The 20,953-nt window shown below is 40.9% G+C and overlaps 1 protein-coding gene across 1 annotated transcript in view; it reads left to right on the forward strand.

Annotated features, from left to right (window-relative positions):
- Positions 1–278: 278 nt before the first annotated feature.
- Positions 279–20,953, forward strand: part of SPATA16 (spermatogenesis associated 16) — a 92,634-nt gene continuing 71,959 nt past the window's right edge. The window contains exons 1-2 of the mRNA XM_040567234.1: positions 279–334; positions 17,199–17,822. Coding sequence (XP_040423168.1) covers positions 17,220–17,822 — 603 coding nt within the window. The 5' untranslated portion in view covers positions 279–334; positions 17,199–17,219. The remainder of the gene's footprint in view (positions 335–17,198; positions 17,823–20,953) is intronic.

Here is a 20,953-nt window from a genome sequence, read left to right on the forward strand (position 1 = left end):
CACATGGGCAACAGCCTGGGGATAGAGAGAACACTGGGGATGTAGGAGACACCAGGCGATGAGGATGGAGTGGGGACTCCAGGTGGTGTGGACATGGAGATGCTGGGGACATCAAGGGGTAAGGATGTGGGAGACACAAGGGATGCGGTGGGACACAAGGTGATGAGGATGCAGGGATGCCAAGGACACCAGGCAGTGAGGACATGGGGAGGTGTGGGACACCGGGCAGTGGGGACTCCAGGGACACCAGGACACCGGGGTGGAATGTTGTCTTTTGAACCCTGGCGCATTCCGCCTGGCACCCAGTTGTCACCGGTGGCTGAAGACCTGCCTGGTGAGTGAGAAAGCCACCTGCCTCTATGCCATGCACAGATGGGGTCTGTGTGGGGTCTGAGTTAACAAGACTGGAACTTTTCCCTTTATGGAATAGTCAGGTATTAACAGTTTGTGAGGCAATGGAGAGGGTGCCTTGTTGTCAAACAGGAAACCCACATCTCCTCCTCTGTCACCTTCAGCCCTAACGGAGTAGGCATTACAGGGGAACAGCCTTTCTTTTTCTTTACCTCACCCAAACTTATAGTCCAGCCTCAGCACTTTCCAGAGACTATAATGGGTTTCTTCTCTCCTAACTACCCCAAATCCCTTGTTTCTTTTCATCACCTAAAAGCAAACTCTTTACATCTCAGCCATCCCTATCTAGGTTGCTCATTCAGCATTATGGATCTTCTTAGGTACCTCTACCAACTGCTCTCCAGTCTCTCCCCATCCAGAGCTTTTTTCATCTTTGTAAGTCACTTAGGTTTAAAAAAGTCAGCCCTGAAGATGTAGGTGGAGAAGGGCCTTCTCCTTTTTCATTTCACATTTGCTTCTATTTTGCAGCTTCCTTTCACTACCATTTAATTCTGACTATAACATTTTCCTTGAGGAAAAAGGCTTAATTATTGTTTAGCTGGATCTCCCTGGACCCTATTTCCAAATAAGTGTAGCATCAACAAGCCCCTAAATAGACACCAGGAAAGTTTACACGAGGGAGACACTGTGAACGATCCAGCGCCAGGGAAAGCCTTGCTCAGAGCTTGCACACTTAGACACCAGAGAGCCCAGCATCAAAGGCCCAGGAAACTCAGTTTCATCATTTCTGCTCCTCATCCAGCTACGTTCGTCATGCTCCTGCTACCTCCCCTTCCTCTCTCTTCTCTCATTTCTCTATTCTCAGATCTTTGATGTGTCTCCCCTCTTACCGAATCCCTAGGTATTTCTATTTTCTTTCTTTCCCCTTTTTGTTGCTTTAGCCCTGCTGCATTTTTTCCCCATGATTGTTTTGCTCTGCTCTGCACTTTCGAGGCTGCAGATTAGTAAGTGGGAATAGCTTGCAATGAATCATACATCTACATTTCACCTCAACTGCATAGCTAAAGTAGGAAAACGTAGATGCCATATCCAAGTTGCACGTGGGGAACCAAATGTGCAGAGGAAACATTAGGGCTGAAGCTACTGAAAAAGAAAAAAAAAAAAAGAAAGAGAAAGAAAAAAAAAAACCTTGGCTCGAGAGTAAATTTATTCATTTATCTGCAAAATGACATTTTGTGGCAATATGGCACATTTGTTCTGTTTTGAGTTTTTTTTATATTAGTTGCTTGATTAATTGTGCTGTTTTGTTTGGTGTTTCTTACTTGTCTCCCTCCGGTCTTGAGATTCTTTGGCGCATAAGAGGAGAAGTTGCCTGGTGTCTGTGAGGTTTACATCACTGTCTGTTCTGAAACTCCTGTTGAACCCTTGCAATGCCCCAGGTTGACAACATGACTCCAGCATCTCTTTGCCATCAGCTCTGTCTTGTGGTCTGCAATTGTAAGGATTATTTGTTTGAGTTAGAAGTTGCAGAGACTTCATATTTTACTGCATTAAAAGCATTTGCAGAATTTCCTTGGAGAGCAATGTCAACAAGTTGCTCTGATTTAAGTGAGTTCAGCAATTTAGTCTCTTGACAAGTGAATAAGAACCTTACTCAAAACCCTTCTCTAAACCTGTTTTAGAGCTTTTTTCATTTACATCAGTGGAGCTCAGGTGCTGATAAGCATGAAGACGCCTTCTCCAGTGGGCCAAGGTGGGAAGAAACTTCTGCTTACACTTGACAGTCTGAGATGCAAGTGGTAAATGCAAGGTTGCAGGGATAGAGATTTCCCTTTGAGACACCTTCCAGAAGGTTAAATTTCTTCAGTTTTCAAAATATTGGGCTGAAAGCATTCACAAGAAGAGCTAAGCTGGAACTCCTATGCCAGGCTGTGCTGTAGAGCATTTAGGATGTATTTACCCTGAGTGCATCAAGGAGAGCCCTGGAATACCCCAGTGCACACTTATGTGGTATACTCATGTGCTTGGCAAGCTCAATGGCTTGGAGGGGGCCAGTGGTCCACCTCCCGAGCTCTTCACCAGCAGAGCTGCTCCTCAGTAGCCCCCTAGGCAAGTAAAGCTGGGCTGAGCTGGCCCAGCACAAGTTTTAAATGGGACTGAAACAGGGTAACCGCAGGAACAGTAACAGTGAGGAGGTGATTCCTAAATCTGCTGTGGCTCTGAGTAGGATTTCTGTCTCTGTGTCTCATTTCTGTACCACCATTTTACTGCAAAGCATACTTCTTTCCTCTGTTTTGTCTCTTCAAAAATGTATTTATTGTACGATGAATATGTAATAGGATAATACGGCCCTGATCTCAGATGGCACCATTTAATTTTATTTTAATGATAGTAATAAATGTACTAAGCACAAACAATGTGCTCAATGTAGAAGTAGATTTAATATATTTAACTGGATTTTGCAATTGCTTGTCCATGAACAGACACCCATCCTCGTTCAGATCAGAAGTGGCATCTCAGAGGGTACTTTGGAAGATGACAGAGTACCTGTCATCCTCATACCAGGCTAAAGAAGAGAAGTAACATTAGGTATCCACTCCAGTCCTGTGAAAGGAATTTTTTTAGATACTTGGATTTTATTTCATTATGTTTCTATTTCTTCATTTAATTTAATATTATGTTCCAAATCTATTTATCCAAATGCATCTGTTTTATACTTGAGGAAATACAATCTGAAAAGAAAATGTAACTTTTTTCCTGTAAAGTTTGAAGAATGGAAGGCAACTAATTTTAAAATATTGCCACTTAATGTCATCTTCTTTGCTGATAAAACACATGGTAAAGCGTTTTCAGTAATCACCTCAAGAAAGAAAACAGAGCTTTCCTGAGCTAATGAATGGAGATACATTTATTTATTTATAGGAGGTTCATCATTCTAATTCCTTTGTGTTTCACAAATATTAGTAAGTCAATCCATGCACCACTGAAAACTGAAGTCTTATTAGCTCTGTGAGGCCCCGGAACCACATGGTCTGCCCGTACTTACCACAGAGATGCATGTAAAGTATAATTAGAATGGGGGAAAAATCGTCGCTATTATTACAGTATCCAAACAATAAAACCTCCCTCTCTCATTCAATATTGCTAACCTTAAACATTAAACATCCTCAGGCAGGCAACCAGGAACATCTAAACAGATTAGAATGATTTTTTATTATTTTTTTTTAACAAGTACATTCTTTGATTTCTTTTCTTTTGGTTGCTGAGCCTTTACATGATACTTGAGTTATATTTCTAAGCCTTTTTCTGCAGCCATGTGGGCTAGAGACATTATTTTAAAATAAAAATTGAGATTGTCATCTAATTGCATACCTTCTAGAAGGCGAGTTGTAAGCAGCATGCTAAATAAGATGAGGTCTGTTGTATTTCAAGGTGGGCACACTGCTCATTCTGTAGTTGTTTACAGGAATTATAATACTGTAATACATTACATTAAGAATCAATAAATGAAGTATTTTATTAGATACATTCCCTTTATAGTGCCTATTTCTTAAAAGACCTTTTTTTTTTTTTTTTTTCTTTCCTGTGCACATTGGTAGCATTGCCAGGATATCCATACCAAGGCTTGCAAAACTATTTAGGAAATATAGATGAAATATTGTGGCAATATTATTCAAACGCAACTAGAAACGAACCTTTTTGGGCAGAGATTTCTGTACAGATGTAAGGCTGAGTCCTTCTAAGTGCTTGCATTGGTTTATCTTTGCTCTGACGAAGTCATTGGAGCTTTTAGCAACTGATTGAAATGATAAGTCAGGCCAACAGTCAGGAAGATCCAAGTATCACTGCTGTTTTGAAAGAATACACAGAAAATTCAATATGAACTGTATTGCTGCATTCAGCATTTCCTTATTACAGTGTAAGCCCTGGCCCTGTAACTGCTTGTTTGTATGTCTAATGTTATGTGGCTCTGTGAGCCTACTCACTTCCATAAAATTAAGATGCTGCATGTGTGTGTTTGCAGGACCGTGACCATGAGGAATACTTGCTCAATGCAATAACTACCGGTTCAAAAACAAAATAAAAATCAACACTAATTGTGCCCATTTAAATTCAAACATTGAAAAATAGTTTAAGTATGGTATTTCAGAATGTAAATTTTATAAAAAGTCTGAAGATTTTAGGATTCTGTTAGCTCTTTAGTCCCTCTGTAACGAGGCTATTACACAGCATCACTCCGATTGATGTTGAAAATAATGCAGCTGCAAGAGCAGCTGCAGCAAGAATTCACAGAAGCCAGGATGCAAAGCAGGCCCTGCTCAAAGTCCCTGGCTTTAGCTTTAGTTTTTCTTTCTATTTATTTATTAGCTTAATTCCAGCATGCTCTAAAATGACGCCTTACTGAGAATAACTGAGGGTTAAAGCTTTAATGGCTTCACTTAGCCTCACAAATGAAAAACCTGGAGTTTGCTGTCTTCTGCAAACCTGAGTCACTCCAACAGCAACAAATGCTGCTTTTGCCAAATGAACAATTTGGGGTTGTTCAACATTAAGACACTAACAGTCAGGAAAACAGAGCATCAAAAAGAAGAAAAGATACATTGCAGTCAGGGATATGGGTGTACAAGAGCATTTTTGTGCTTTTTGTATTTAAAGTGATATTTATGCCTCTGGGCAGGAGGTGACAAACTGCTGGGCTGCCACCTTAAAACACTTGGCTGTCATGTGTCTTGCAGGCAGGTACAGAGGATGGTGCAAGTACAGCACCCATCCCTATGTTTCCAGTCACAACATATCGAGGGTATGAACAGCAATTAATTGCAGCAGCAAAGTGCTGGGCAAACCCAGATTCTGGCGATCCCAAAAGAATTTGTCACCATCCTCACCCTATTTTCTAACCCTCCACCTGGGAAGGACAACTGAAACCTTGGTTCTTGTTAGTTCTGTGAAATTAGGGGAAAAAGAACATTAAATGATTTTGAAACAAAGTTTCACACGTAATGTAAAAGCAAGATGAATAAGTCACATCATTTGGTCTTCCATAGCCACCTTGTAAGACCTTCAGAAGAACCATTCCCAGAACGACTTACAGTAACGGATGATACAAAGAAGCCAAGCTTCATTCACCTTCCAAATCTGAATGTACAGAAGCCCATTAATTCAACAGATTGGGTTTCTGGCCAAAAGTAGCCTGTAGTCAGGACACACAGCAATTATAAACCCCTGCTTTGCTTTAAATCTAAATTTTGGAGCAAACAGAATGCCTTGGAAGATCCCTACTAATGGCAAAGATCATACTGTGGTGTTCACATCCCAGGCGTAGCCCTGCCAAACACTACTGATTTCTCCTGGCAAAATCAGCTGAATAAAAGGAACGGATACAGTTCTCTTTCAACTGACATAACGTGGTCAGTCACCTTATTGCAAGTTAGAATTCAGGTTGCAATCTTGTGCATCCATTGAAGCCTTGCGGAATTTTCTCAGGAAGGTCATAAAATAAAACATTAGAGTAGTGAAACTTAAAGGTTACAAAAGCATGGACTACAGAATCAGCATTACTCTGTGATGGCGCTGGCTTCAGTCCAGGTGTGGTTTATAGGAAATAAAGGCGAGAACCAAGCACACATTTAACAAAATGAACAAAAACATGTCAGAATCAATTGTTGGATCAGGATTTTTTGCTGTTTGCCAGTGGCTCACAACTGCCACTGGATTTCCCTTGGCTGTCACGGCTCTTATAAAGCCATGTTGCTTCACATAAGCATGTCAGAGGTTTGCTCACACAACTCCAATGGGAAATTTGCACCTATAGTACTTATGCTGTGTACATTTCTGCTCACTGAGGGAGGGAAAAGAATTTCCCTACCGTTCCAGAGGCACTTCAAGGTTAAAATTTATATTGACAAAAATAATGCCGCAGAGGTAATAAACATTCACAGAGATTAAATCAGTTGAACAAAAGGCATTTTTTTTCCCACTGGAAAATGAAGACACCAAACTAAAAGAAGAAATTAAAACCAGAAGCCATACTAAGAACCTAAAAGGTGTCAAAGCAAAAGAACTGCCTTGAATGTTAATCTGAGCTATTTCAGCCAGTCCTTTTCCACAACCTTTTCTTTCCTGCTAACTTTTATGTTACAGCTCTATTGGCCGTACAGAGTTGCTGAATTGAAGCTCTGCCTGTCAGGAGCTCTCATCTCTGCATGCTTTAGCTCTCAGTTGTTACTGGGTTTGCTTCAGCTGCCACTATTAAACCATTACATGTCAAATTACAAAGCAATTAGGGGTGGCATGCATGGCTGTAATGCAAGGGTTAAAAAAGTTCTAGAAACACCAACTCTAAATTTTCTAGGTTTGTAATGATGACTTTGGAAAGTATTAAAATACATTTTTAATGAATATAATCCTCAAATTACTGGCATGTGCTTCTCCTGGTGTCATGTAAGTTTTTTTAATCTTTCTGCCTTTCTCTTCTTCCTTCCTCCCAGGCTTCTTTTGCCTAGGAATACTTAAAATTCATTATTCCACACTGTGAGAAATGGAATAAGCATAACTTGAGTACTTGCTACAGCAGCTAGTGAAATCAGGAGGTGGATAGATAAACTCCGAGTGCTTTATCATAAATTCTGACCCTTACATTTTGCCTAGGTCTGTGTGTGTAGCTCAGATGAAACCCCTTGGAGGTATACCATCAGTATAAGGCAACTGCAGCGCTGCTCTGCAGAGGATGGGTCACTGATAGCTGCCACCGTTGGGCCCTAAATCCAGAGCCAGGGAGGGACTGATGCTCAGCTATGGCTAACTTTTAATACCTCTGCTTAATATCTCTGCCTCCCAGTGGGACCCATAGTATTTAATTACATATCTAATGGGAAATTCAGCCTCACCCTGTGAGCTCCTGTGCTCCCTCGGCTTCTCGTACATTGGAGAAGCACTGCACCTCACAGGACTGGTCCTGCCATGAAAATTAATTAGTTTATGCCTGAACAGGGCTTTCAACATTCTGTATGACAGAGTAGTATTGTATAACAGATGGAGTTATTCAATTGAATTTTGGAGTCATAAGAAAATTGTTGTCTGTTATTTTTAATCAAGCTGACTCCAAGGCAGATTAGTCCCTGATGATGCCACTTTGGTTATTTCAACAGCTCTTATTGCCACCAGAAAAGTTTTTCGCTCTTTCTTATCCTGTGCACCCTGGAGTTTTCACTGCTATACAACCCCATCAATAAAGCCAGCATTAGGTCTCAGGTTAGCCCTTACCTTCAGTGAACAGTAATTGTTAAGACAGCATGTTGCAGGTAAATAGAAAGCCTTGTTGGTCTGGAAAGAAACCTCTCCACTTCACTCATTGGGGCTTTTTCTTTGATTGGTTGCTTGGTTGGATGTTTTTGGGTTGTTTGGTTTTTTTTATAAACATCCTGTTTTACCATCACTCACTCACTGCAGGGATATCTGAGTCTAGAAACAGTTCTGAAAGTTTCAGAGAATTAAGCACCAGTAGTTCTGCATCTCTTTTCATGACATCAGAAAAATATCAGGTTATAGATGTGCATATGATTTCTTATGCGTGAATGCTTCAGTGCCCTCCCACCAGTTATCAGACTCTTTATTAGCCTCCATAACCCAAGCAGAAGAATTCCAATACTGCCTTTAAGGGTCACTTGAGTAGAAGCTTCAAGACAAATTGTATTGCTGGGGTCACAAAAGGTAGCTAACTTGGCAAAAGACAACTTAGTTTTGTTAGTTGAGATATAAAGTTATAGTGTTTGCCTGGTCTTCTCTGCAGGGATGAATTTCTGCTCTTAGGCACCAGTTTGTGCTCAAAAGAACCATCAGCTTCCATGTTTTCAGACCTGCTAAAATCTTTGGGACAGATCAGTGTTAATTTATGCCAGCAGAATATCTGGACTAGGTCTTTAAGATTTCCCCAATTCTCATTTAAGCTGCAGTCTCCGTGATCCCCTGCTGCAAAGCATCCTCATTACGAAAAGAGCAGGAAGGACTTGCCAGTACTTGCTGTCTCCTGCACTGTTCCATCACCCTGGGCTGTACTCTACTCTTTTTACTCTTTTTCTTCCATTTATTGCTCTTACATTGGAAATCAGATACAGCAGTCATAAAAAACAATAGCACCAAAGAAATAAAAGCCACAACAATAAAAGATAAGAAAAAGGAATTCCAGTTAACAACATCTACCTAGGAAGATTCTCCCTGCAGGGAATGGGAGCAATGTGGGAGGACATTCAGAAGGAAGACAGTCCCTCAGTCCACAAAAATTCACTTTGCATCTTAATGTGATGGCCTTTTTCATCTGATTGTTTCTCAGACCCCGATTCAATGACTTCCTTATCATTTTTGTTCTTTCTCCCTTTTCTTCTTCCCATTCTCATTCCTTCCTTTTCTCCTTGTTGCTTCTTTTGGTTGACTGTTGATTTAGGTAGCTTTGTGTGTTACTATTAGAGTAAAAAATAAGATACTACCTTTTGTTTAAGTGGCCAATAAAATGAATGACTTACAGAGCTCTAGCACTCGGTGCCAAGTCCCAGTACACCCCAGCTTTATTCTAATTACACAGGTAGTGTACCCAAAGGGAAGGATCACTACCAAAGCTATCTTTGTCAAAATGGGATGGTCCTAATTAGGAGCTTGGATGCTGCAGCTAATGTTTTCCCAAATAAAACATCACAGGAGGTAGCAGTAGGGTTTTGTGTTTGGTGAACAGAAACAACAATAGCAAAAATGGTAGTTCTCACCTAAAACAGTTCTTTTCAATTAACACGAGTTAAGGAGCAGAACTGCGGAGACAATGAGGGGACACGCATCCTGGGTGGTGATCAGTGACTAGAGTTGGGTCTGATCATGGTAACATGGTATAGCTAGAGCAAGAAAAGAATCTGTATCTCCAGCCACATCTTGCTTGCTAAGCATTTGATCTAAGTGCTGTGCAAGGTGTCAGGCCTCTTCTTCACTGTGGATCTGACAGCTGATATGTTTTGTGCACCACACAATACGTAATGGAAGTGGTTATAGGTCTGCTAATGTTTCCTTTAGGTTCGGGCTTTCCTTGGGTCTGGTCCCATAGGAATGTGATTATTTTGTGAAGTGAAAAGAGCGCTCTCTGCACTGTGAGCTCTCATTGAATTCCTGCCTCGTCCTGAAAGCAGGGCTGCCCAGAGCAGCTCTGAGATGCAGACCTCTTAATAGCATGTTGGCAGATCTAATCAAGCCCACAGCACAGTCTGCAGCAACCCTCCTAAACCAAACTTTGCCCCTCTGCACTCGTTCTTTAGAAGTACTCAGCTCCTACCATTTCAAAGCAATCTTTTCAGAAAATCAATAGTTCTTCATCTCCTTCAGAATGAGAGCAAGTAGGACACTTGGACATTTGCTTTGTAATCTCTTCAAAAATTGCTTTCTTGTCTTCCCAACAGAATTAGGAAATATTGCAGTACAAAAAAAAAAAAAAAAAAAAAAAAAAAAAAAAAACGAGCTTTTTCAGCACAACGTCTCAGTTCTAGGACCAATCTTTGCATTCCTTTTCATTTAAGGATTACCCTAAGCTCGCTAGTCTGTTTATACCTTAGGCTCACACATACACCCTTGTTCCTCACACAGAGGAATTATTTGTTCTCACAACTCCACTTTTCAGGAGCCTGCTGCAGAAACCTTTACCATTTTAAAATTTCCGTTTTCTCTCCGTCTTCACTCTCGGCATCCCTTTAGCTATGAAAATGAACCACTCTGCTCCTGCAGTGCTGAGCTGCCGAATCCAATCGAGGAAGGTTGCCCAGGCTTCACATCCCTGTCAGACACAGTGTTGACCTTTTTTTCCTAATTGACAATGCGGGGCTTTGTGCTAATAGGATGACATCATTACGCCAAGCTGAAATGCTCTCTCTGCTGTGTCTTTTGTTTCTCAGTATTTTCCTCCCACACTTTTAGAGGAAGTATTTCACTGGGAGGGAATGTAAGGAAGACAGTTACACAGTGCCTAAAAAACATATGCAGAAAACATCCTCAATTTGTCTCTCTTCATTTTTCCTTAGTCACACTAGTTACCCACCACATATCCTGAGTCCTCACTGTGCACTGTATCTTCCTTTGCCTTCCTCCAGGATGTCAGTAGATCACTGATGTTTCTCGTCTGTATTCGCTTTGCCTCACTGCCCTGAGATACGCTGCTGGGGAGATTTGGGTTCCTTCTTGATTTTAAATTATAATTGTAGTTGTTAGCTTGCTGTCCTTTGACAGCTCTCATTTTATTCAAACAATATGTTAACAAAATCCTTGAGCATCCCTATAGCAGTAAATAGTTAATTGAGGTCTCTAACTTTGTGTGGAACTGTTGGCAGTTAACTTCTGCTGTAGTACTCAAAATTATAACATTTTAAAATAATATTTTAAAGAACACATGGAGGGGAAAAAGCCCCAGAGCGATGGAAAATATTAAGATCTTTCTTTAACTCTCATGAGATTGGCTAACCCATTTCAGTGAGTCCTACAACCTATTAAAATACTTCCTTAAAACTTTCAAAAATGTGCCTTACTGCTGGTTATAGATTGACAGCAACGTGGCAAACCATATGGTACTGGCTAAGCCAAGGAACCACATAAATACATATGCTATGATGAAGACGGTGAGGGCAGGAATTTCCCAGCCTTGCCTATCCAGTCCCCTCTCTCCTGTGGCTGACATGTTGGGGGCCACTAACTCATGGTATGTGCTTCTAGCCTGCTTCAGTACCTCATGAAATGGACTCACTCAGATCCCAGGTACCTCTGTGGATCTCTTTACCCTGAGCTGTTCTAGTCTGCACAGGAATACCCCAGGAGCACTGATTCGGAGAGCTGCAGCAAGAGCAGGGAAGGGCAGTGTTGGCCAGCCGGGATAACCAGCCTCTGAAACCACTCATGCTGGCTCTCCGGGAACATGGCTGTACAGATCCTTACTTAAAGAAAGGCAAGCAGGAAAAAAAAAGACAGACAAAACTTACAGTGAAGATGGGAAAAGATTCATGAGGGAGAGGAAGGAGATTCCATTGCTACCCAAGATTATCCAGAGTTGGCAGGAACAGGGATTTACTGTTGATGACAACATTATTAACATATCTTGTCAAAACTTCTCTTGATTATTTTAATCTAGATTTCCCATATCTTTGTGTAAATTATCCTTAAAGAGATATTAAGTATTTTAACCAGAATTTGTTCCTTACATTCTGCTTCTTTTTACCTTCAACGTTAGTTAACTTGCATAAGCTATTACTGGCAATAGAAGAAATCGGACTTTACATGGTAAGCCAAAGCCTTTGCATAAGAGCACCTAGTGAGCTGGCTGTCTGATAGCTGTGAGCAGTAATTATTAACACAGTTTAATATTTCTCTTCTGTCTATAGGCTAATGAGATTAGTGCTCTGTTGTACTCAGTACCACGTAAACAATTAATAAGTGAGTTTCAGCCTCAAAGACCAATTAGAGTAATATGGTTAAATCCCTGCAAACTACTCTGAATAAAACACTGTTTCCCTTGCCAAATTTCAGCCCAGAGTCCAATTTATTATTATTATTTTTATAAACAGGTTAAATATAGTGAGTGAAAATAGTGTTTAGAGTGGAAGTGCTGACAAAACCTTTACTGTGGCAATGTGGACAATGCAGCTGTAATAATGGCAAGTGTGCCCTTATCACAGCAAGAAAAATGTAAGGAGTTCTGATTTTGCACTGAATGAGCCATTACTTATGTCTATCACAAAATAAGAGTACTGAACAAAAAAAGATACATTAAGGCTTTTTTTTTTTTCTTTTTCCAAAAGAAAACTAAAAATAAAAAAGATCAGATGTGACTCAGGCTTTCAAACAATAAAAATAGCAAGATGAAAGAACTAGGTTGCTTCACTGCCTAAAGAAATGGCTAGAATCTTAAAAAGTCTGAAACCTGATTGTGAGAGACTCACTTTATGGGCTGCTAAGAAGGTGCTGACCTTCGTCATCAATAGATTGTCTGAGCCTTTGTGGTATTCAGCAGTAAAGGAAGTGCTTAAAAAGTCATCCTGCTGAAAGATGGACTGGAAAAATCTCCGGTTCAGATCTCAGCATAGCTGTTGTCAGTGCACATGCTCATTCAGAAAGTCTGTCTGTAAATCTAATACAGATAAATCTTGCTTCATTTCTAAGTGATAAAACTGGAGCATCCTCACCTTAGAGATGGATCAGGATATCTGGAATTCAATTTAAGTGAATTTATTATAGAGGAGGGCAACTAATGACCTATCTGTTGTGGGGCTTTGGATGTGTTTTGTTATAGTACTATACTTTTCAGTCTGTACTAAAGGACATTGAAGAAGTGGGATAACACTTGTACAAGTACCAGTGGTATAATTTTCTTATACTTGTTCCATAGTTTTGGATGCATTTTTGCCTCTTCCAACATTTGCACTGAAATGAACTGTAGCAGATGACTGCCCTGTGATTTCAAATGGTCTTCTGGGAGAAAAAGACTATTATGGATAAAAGAGTTCAGTTCCTATAACTTTCTGGAAAAGTCCCATCACTGTCTTAGTAGTCCACTAATTCGGCAGTTGTCATTACATGTATCTTCTGTAACGCTAATTAGCCCAGGTGGGGAACCAGGCTAGGACAACTACACTGCTGCTGGTACTCAAGTGAGCTCACTGAAAGACACACAGGATATCTTTGCACAAAACACGTGTGCTGCAGACAGTCGTGCCCTGGCTGAAAAATGACGGTATCCTCTAGAGACTGTACATCATGAAATGGTCACAACAGAGAGCACAAAATGCTGATGATCACCAATGACTTCTGGAACAGCCGGTGAGGTACAGGCAGACCGTCCTGGCCAAGGCAGCCTGTACCTTAGGCGGCAGCTGAAGTTAAAAACAAAATGAGAGAATGACAGCAGAGATTTCTGCCAGTTCTGATATAGGCTAGGAGGGGATTATTCCTGTCTCCAGATCTGATGCCTAATCTGCCAAATGTCTTTCTAAGGCATTTATGGGGCACGTTCAACATCAGAGCATGATGGGTCCACTTTGGCTGCTGTCAAACGGCCAGCATAAGGAACCTAGTTCAGAGTAAAATACATGATCATCGAGTTCCCTTGCTGCATCCTAGCTTCTGTACCATCCTCTTAAACCTCCAAACCACGCAAATGTATGATCCAGTAGGCCAACACTGGGGAATGTGCGAGCTGGACCACCACTTGCTCCTCAGAGATCTCTCTGTGCTAAAATCCCTCCTGGAGCTTTCTGCTTCCTCTGGACCCTCTGCCTTAAAAAGCAACCATGATCCTCAGAAACAGTGCCTTATGTTGTCAACTGAAGGATTTCACCAAAATCAGGAAACAGACCTTTTTCTGAAGACCAACCCCACAGAACTCATATCCAAAAGAGCTATTCATGACAATGCAATTGTCCAGCTTCAAGGCAGCCTATTTCCCTCTGAGAATCATGAGAATAAATTCCTCTCTCCTACCACTGCACTTAAATCAATGCTGAATGTAACCCAGGGGTTCAGCCTTGCTACATGCAGATTGAGGAAGACCGTTATATGCGGTCTTCAGTGTTTAGAAAGGTTTTACTTCACAGCTATAGGGGCAAAAGCTTTTTTTGGTTGAAATCAAAGTTGAAATTCTGAAGGAAAAAGGGATCATCAAAGAACTGGCAAAGAATTTAACAACTAGGTGCCAGCTGAAGTGCCAGCGTGATTTATCAGCAGGTTCTTCTCTAATCTGATCTGAGATAATAGGAGAAGGTGTTGAAAGCAGAATCAAACTAGATACAGAACAAAAAGCATAAGTAATAGGGTTCACAAGATCATGCACATAAGGAAGTTTACGTTATCTAGTAGGCAGGCCGCTCTCCCCAAGAAGGTTTCCTCAGCCATCTGGGGAAAACAACAAACAAAACCAGAAGATTTTCAAAGATAAATGATCTTACATTTATCCTTTTATATTTTTTTTTTCATGTAAGCCCCTCCATTTGAAGATATACGGTTTCCTCACCGCCAGACCCAACAAAATACTGTAGGAGCTAGAAGGGCCATGGACAGAGGTCTCCTGGCAAAGATTAACCCTCAAGTATGCAGAAAGCTGGACTTGCTTGTGACTGAAGAGGAAGATCATTCCTGACAGCTCACAAGTTTAAGAGTAGTTTCTTTCTGACTACAGCACTAAACTGTCTATCTGCATAGTGATTCATTAGAAGCATTTTACAGGAAACGCTTCCAAAATAAAAAACAGACGTTTTAACAAAAGTCTCAGGAAAATACTTAACTGACAAAGATAATGATTTTCTAAAAGCTTTTCCCTAGAAGTGTTTTCTTTTTATTGAGGCAATGATTAAAGTGAGCCTGCCTGAGTTACAACGTGCTTCCATTGCACAACCCAGTCATGTTAATCAGCTTGAACACCTAAAAACACAATAGGAGCAGTATAAATCCACTTGATACAGAAAAGTTCATTTCAGGTGTTTGTCCACTGGAGAAATGTCCATTAAGTGATTACCTGAACGTATTTCACTGTTTGAGCTCTGCTTTTCTTTATTCCATGGCAAATCATTTTGATCTTCTTAAGGCAGTCTCACAGCAATCAGCTTGGTGCAGACAAATTCCCATTCACAATGATATCAGCCCACCAATCAGATATAGGGCTTTGCCTTTGTAAGCTTTCTGGTGAGTAGAAGAAGGCCATTAATTGGCCTTGAGGGCTCCATGGTGCAACGTGGCTGCTCAGAGGAAAATTCCTGCAAACTTGTGTCTGATGTCAACACTGAAATCTCATTTTCCAGTGAGCATCCCACCCAAGAGGCTATGAAAGACCTGCACTGCTCCATAGGTACTGGGATAGCCGTACGCTGCAGGGCCACCAGGAGGTACATTGCAGGTCCATGTGTGACAATTGTGCTGGCATGACGTGGCACCAAGATTAACAGGCTCATCCCTCAGCTGGTCCTGGGGCTGGCTGGAGTATCTCTGCTCCACTGCACAGTGGAGATAAATCATAATTCCCTAAATTACTTGGTGCTGAAGCCAGCACTGGAAAATGAGGCTTCCAATCTTTAGGCTGTGCTATGGTTTGTTTTAAAAAGGGATTGAGTGTCTAACAAACAGGTAAAATTGCTGCCAGATGCAAGTACATTAGCCTTTTCCAGCTGCTTTACTGCTGCCATTCAAAATAGTTTGCTATAAATATGATTCCTTTGAGCTCTATTCTGACAAGTGCAGAGCACTATCTGAGAAGGGCCGCTGGTTTTCCATCCCCACTGAACTCAGTAGGAGTTGTGATTGCTCAGCATATCGCTGAAAAAAGTCCTCTGAAATTACCTTAAATCACACAATTATCCCTTCACCTCTCGCTCCGTCTGTGGCAGTCATGGAAGGAGGAATAAGTTTCTCCACAGGCAGTTCTGCTGCGGTCAAGTTCTCAGCCTGGTGGTTGTGAACAAATGTCAAAAGCAGTGCATTCCCCACTTTGGGGGCCAGTGATGCTCCCAGCAGCAGTCCGGCTAAGCCAGGGCAGCAGGACCAGGGTAAAAACATGAGAAAGAGTTGAAACCTTAATTACGCCAGAATTCCATATCCACTTCTCATATAGCTTAAAATGCCTTCATCTCTTTCCTTTACCCCTTTCCATATGTTTCTGCCCAATGCCCATTGCCCTAAACAGTAGAGAGTCATTGTGCCACAGCTTCCAGAATATATTCTGGCAGCCTTTATGAGTCCAATAGTGCACATTGTATGGCCTTCACTAAAACTTAGCAAGTTGCTCGCTGTTTAAAATCTGTTTATGGCTGAAGAGAAATGCATTTGTTATGTATCTTTCCCTTGTACAATCTGTACCCGTAGTTAAGCGCATTAAACCGGCGCTAAACGTATGGAGGTCTGTTGAAAAATAAAACGAGGTTAAAGGCTGAGTGCTTATGCTTAACAAACCATTATGAAAGACGCTCATATTAAAGCTATTTACAATTACACTTTTCATTACTAATGGAAAAACTAAGAAGAAAAATACCTGTGCCTCCCACCTTGTCACTATGAAGTCAGCAGAGGCAGATGAAAATCAAAATTCCCTTTGAATTTGGGCACAATTAAGAGTTTACAGTGCAGATCAAGTCATCTTTCCTTTTGCACAGGAACTGCTTGAGAAGAGCCTTGTGGATTTGATTCGGCATCTTGTACCAGTTTGAAGCCACTGCCAGCTCCCCGAATTGAGAGTTGGGCTGCTATCTACTGGGGGAGGGTTCCTGGCAGCAACATGCCAGTGTCCTTTGCAGACAATTCATAAAGAATGGCTTTGAAACCCAAATCCGGATCTGAATTTTGTTCAAATGCAGCTGAAGCTAGGATCCCGCTTGGAGGTTGTGTCCCTTTGGAATGTAACCGAAGTGCCTGATTTGTAAACACTCCTCTTTGGCTCCAGCGACTGTGCTCAGCAGCTCTTGAAAATCAGGCCACGGTGATTTTTTGCACCCCATAACAACATATAACACAAGTCAATCAGTCACTGGTTTTTGTTCTTTTCTTCTTCTTTTTTCCTTATGAGTAAAAGCTGGATTTTCCTCTTCTTGCTGTACGTGTAACAAACTGATGCACCAGCATTACCCTACAAAAACAAACAACCATTATAAAGAGTATTTAAGATGCCTTAAACCCTTATGCGAGATAAAGAAAGTAATTGCAGTGAGTCTGCTATGCTATGTATGAAGTCCTGAAGAGCTTCCACTCACAATGGTGCCTAAAGTGTGCTGAGTGGGGAAAGCATTTGCACAGGGTGGTTTTTTTTTGGCTTTGTGGTGTTTGAGTATTTTTAACTTTTCTGCATTTTCTCCTAGGACTCTTTCTTTGCTCAAGATATGGAACCAGGAAGCAACATTGACTTTCAAAAAAATGTCTTAAGCGCAAGTGGCCTGAATGAAACCTCTCAGCAAATACATGCTAGCAAGGAGCCAAATGTAGCAGCAAACAAACTGAACGATACTACAGAAGCACCACAAGAGGTCAAAGAGCACCTTCGAGATGTAGCAGTAGGAAATATAATGGAGGGAATAAAAATGGCAGAGAAGAAGGAAAAACAAAGTAATGATGCAGACAGAGCAAGCTGTAAATGGAAATCAGAAACCAATGAAAAACTCGATGAGAAGAAAGAAGCGGCGATGTTAGAGCCCGGCAATCGGCTAATCCCAGCTCCTCTGTCTCACATTCCTCTGAAAAGCCTGCTGGACATCGAAACGAAGTTGGTCTACATTGACGAGGAGGAGATTTCCTTTGAGTTTGCTGAGGCAGCGGTGCCTGCAGGCTGCCGATCAGCACACCATGGCTGTGCCACCGCTGCTATGAGCACACCGAGCGTGCCGCGGGTCGACAAGCAGCTGCGGGTGGCCCTGCGGGACGCCAGCGCTCGCTACGGGCAGAAGAACTACGCGGTGGCAGCAGCTCAGTTTGCAACGGCGCTGGAGGTACGAGGTGCTAGGGAGATCACAAAGTAAATGAGAGGCTGTAATCGTGCCAACTGGATGTCACTGTATCAAAAGGAATAAGGTGCACAAGCCTGGAATGAGCATAGTTTATAACACAAATAATACAAATCCTGGGATGCGATTTCATGTGAAATCTGGCAATTAAGACCTATAAATAAATCATAGCAGGTGAGGAGGAGGCACTGGACTGAACCAAAAAAAAAAAATCTGAGGTGATTTTTGTTTTAATCTAGGCCTTCAACTCTAGTTATACATTATGAAGGAAATTTAAAACCTATAGAAAAAAAAAAAAAAGGCTCTTCTTTTTAATCCCATCTCTGTTAGGGTCAGACGATGTCTCCATAATCAGGAGAGTTCGCACCGTACCCCAGCTATCCATGCACTACCGGATGAAATGTTTAACTCTTCGTTTAAAGAAAAGGTCTGGTTTTGCTCCTTTTTCCCTACAGCAATTCCATCATCCATTTCCATCATCCATTTCCCTCTTTTTCCCTAAAGCCAGTAGACGGCCACCAGATCTGTACAGAAATCCTTTTATTTCTACATGAGAAAGGACCAGTCCAGCAGTGAGCAACCCCTCTGGACACAGTCAGCTTTTTCTTCTGCAGCTGAGAGCTAAAACCTGTGGGTTTTTTTCATGGAAAGAAGGATCTCTTGGCTGCTGGAGACACTACAGAAATAATATGACCTTGGCCATGGTCTTTGAAACTAGATCAAAGATTTTCATGACTTTCTATCTTTAAGTGCTCTAACTTGAGCTGTCCTAAATTGATCTGTCCTTCAATAAGTGATGTTTCTATGTTTGCAAAAGCAGAGCCCTTTCCAATTTCAGGCTGAGCCTCCAGAAAGGAGGCATCTGAAAACCTGTGACACTTTCAAAAATCTTAGCCAGCCTTGAATTTTATCAGTATAATGCGGGAAGAAAAGAATAAAAGAGGGAGTTTCCGGGATTCTGGCACGGTTGCAATTAATTCTGTGAGGGGAGGGAGGGAAAGGAGGTGCAGGAACCCCCGACAGGTGGGTCACAGTTGCATCCACCAGCCTCCTGTTTCCTGGAAGCGAGAGCGAGCAGCATTTACAGTAAAACTGATTGTCCAAAGTTGTATCATTATTCCCAGATTTCTCTAGTGCTGCTAATCTCAGTTAATTATATTGGAAATCCCTTGCATTATGACCATGTAATTCATAATGTGCCAGGAGAAGTCATGGTTCATAATAATCGCATAATGGGCAAGGACTTAGATGTAATCAGATTTTAGTTACCCTGTCGTGTTTCCATAATGCTGCTATAAAACTGACATAATCACAAAAAAGCACCAGTTATTTAAACTTTATCAGATTGACGTTCAGTATCTTTCTCTCCCTCTCCCTCTCTTTTTTAAACAATGTAAGATTACAAAAATTGGATTACAATTGCTGGGAACAGACTATGATAAACTGCTTGTGTGCAGAATGAAATTTAACAGTGGCATCAGACTCTCAATTTTTAGTAAAGTGAAACCTGTTAAATAGTAGCATTCTGCAGCCAAAGGCTGCTTTCAAAGAGGTAGCATTAGAGCATTTTGAAAACCGTATCTCCAAGAGCATAGCTGTCTTATAAACCTTGAAAGATGCTCTGTATCTTCACAATTAACCCAGTCACTAACATTTACTGTATGGATGAGGGCTTGACTTTTTCCATGATACATGATGCAAAAAATCACTCTTTATTAGCTCTAAGGATTTTAAAGGCCAGTGTCTCTTTATTAAAAAAAAAAAAAAAAAAAGTAAAAAATAAAGAGAGAGAGACACTTTAGACACTTCACAGGAATATGGTTGGTGATTAGAATAGAGGACTTGCAAGCTGCCTTTTCAGGGTTCTCCCTAATATTTTATCTCCACTGTGACCCCAATCACTTCAGCTATGCACTTGACATGCTGAAAAAAGGTCCAACTATAATTTTTTCAGAGCCATACTGCCAAACTTAATCCAAGAGTATTTGTAAAACATTCAAGGTTGGCTGTTGACAAACAAATATTCCTTTTTTTTTTTTTCCTATAATACTGAAGACATTTTATTTTAAAACAATAAGTATTATAGCAGTGAGCGAGAAAAATTAGGAAGTGGCATCCTTTTTAGTTTAGGGTGGTTTTGTGTTTGTTTTTTTTCCCTTCATTCAGAAGTGATCTTTGATGGGGACAAAAACACTTTTCAGTTGAGAGGAAAGGAGTACTTGTCTGCTCCTAAGGGGAAATGGAAAGGCCAGCTAATAGACATCCTGGTGAAAGAACAAGCAGAGATTAAATAATTCCTTCCTGGGACTGTGGACAGAGTGACTGGGAAATCACAGAATTGTAGGGCGGAGGCTTCTCAAACAGTCTCATAATCCAACCCTCCCCAGAAGAAAAACAAGCTCAGAACTTCTCTGAAAGACATTTCTGTTCTCTGTTTCTAAAAATATCCAATGAGAGGGACTTCACATCTATTTCAGCAAGCTGATAGAAAGTTTTTTCCAAATCTCCCATACCGCTAAATAGCCGATAACTTTTTGTATCCTTATTTGTCATGAAAAGCAATTAACCACCCTATTCTCTCTGTACTTGCAACCTCTTAGCAAATCTATTTTCAGTTTCCTCTAAATTAAATAGATTCAGTCCTCTTATTATTTTCTCCCAGGTCATGTTTTCTAAACCTCTGTATCATTTTTGTTGCTTTTCTCTGCATTGGCTCCAATTCATCTATTTGTTCAGATATAGACAAATTGGAAATGATGCAGAGAAAACCAGAAAACTTAAACTCCTGAGATTGAAACTGTGCTTGTTTTACCCATGGCTCCTTGATGAAATACACAAAAATTCCTCTGCATTTCATGTGGGTGAGGAGAAGCGCGATATGTAACAAGCTCAAAGGTCAGGAAATTCAAAGTTATATTTTCTAGTGCAAAATGTTTACAGGTATTTTTCACATTTAAGGAACTCAAGGTTTTAGTTTGACATTACAACATTTTGAGTTAGGGACCCTGATCCAGAAAAGCATGTGTATGGCCTTACATTTCAATAGTATCACTAAAGCATGCTACCTTATTGCAAATATCGTATGTTTCTTAACTCTTTTTCAAGCTAAAATGTCT

The sequence above is a fragment of the Cygnus olor genome, chromosome 9 (assembly GCF_009769625.2).
Source record: "Cygnus olor isolate bCygOlo1 chromosome 9, bCygOlo1.pri.v2, whole genome shotgun sequence".
NCBI classification, from domain to species: Eukaryota; Metazoa; Chordata; class Aves; order Anseriformes; family Anatidae; genus Cygnus; species Cygnus olor.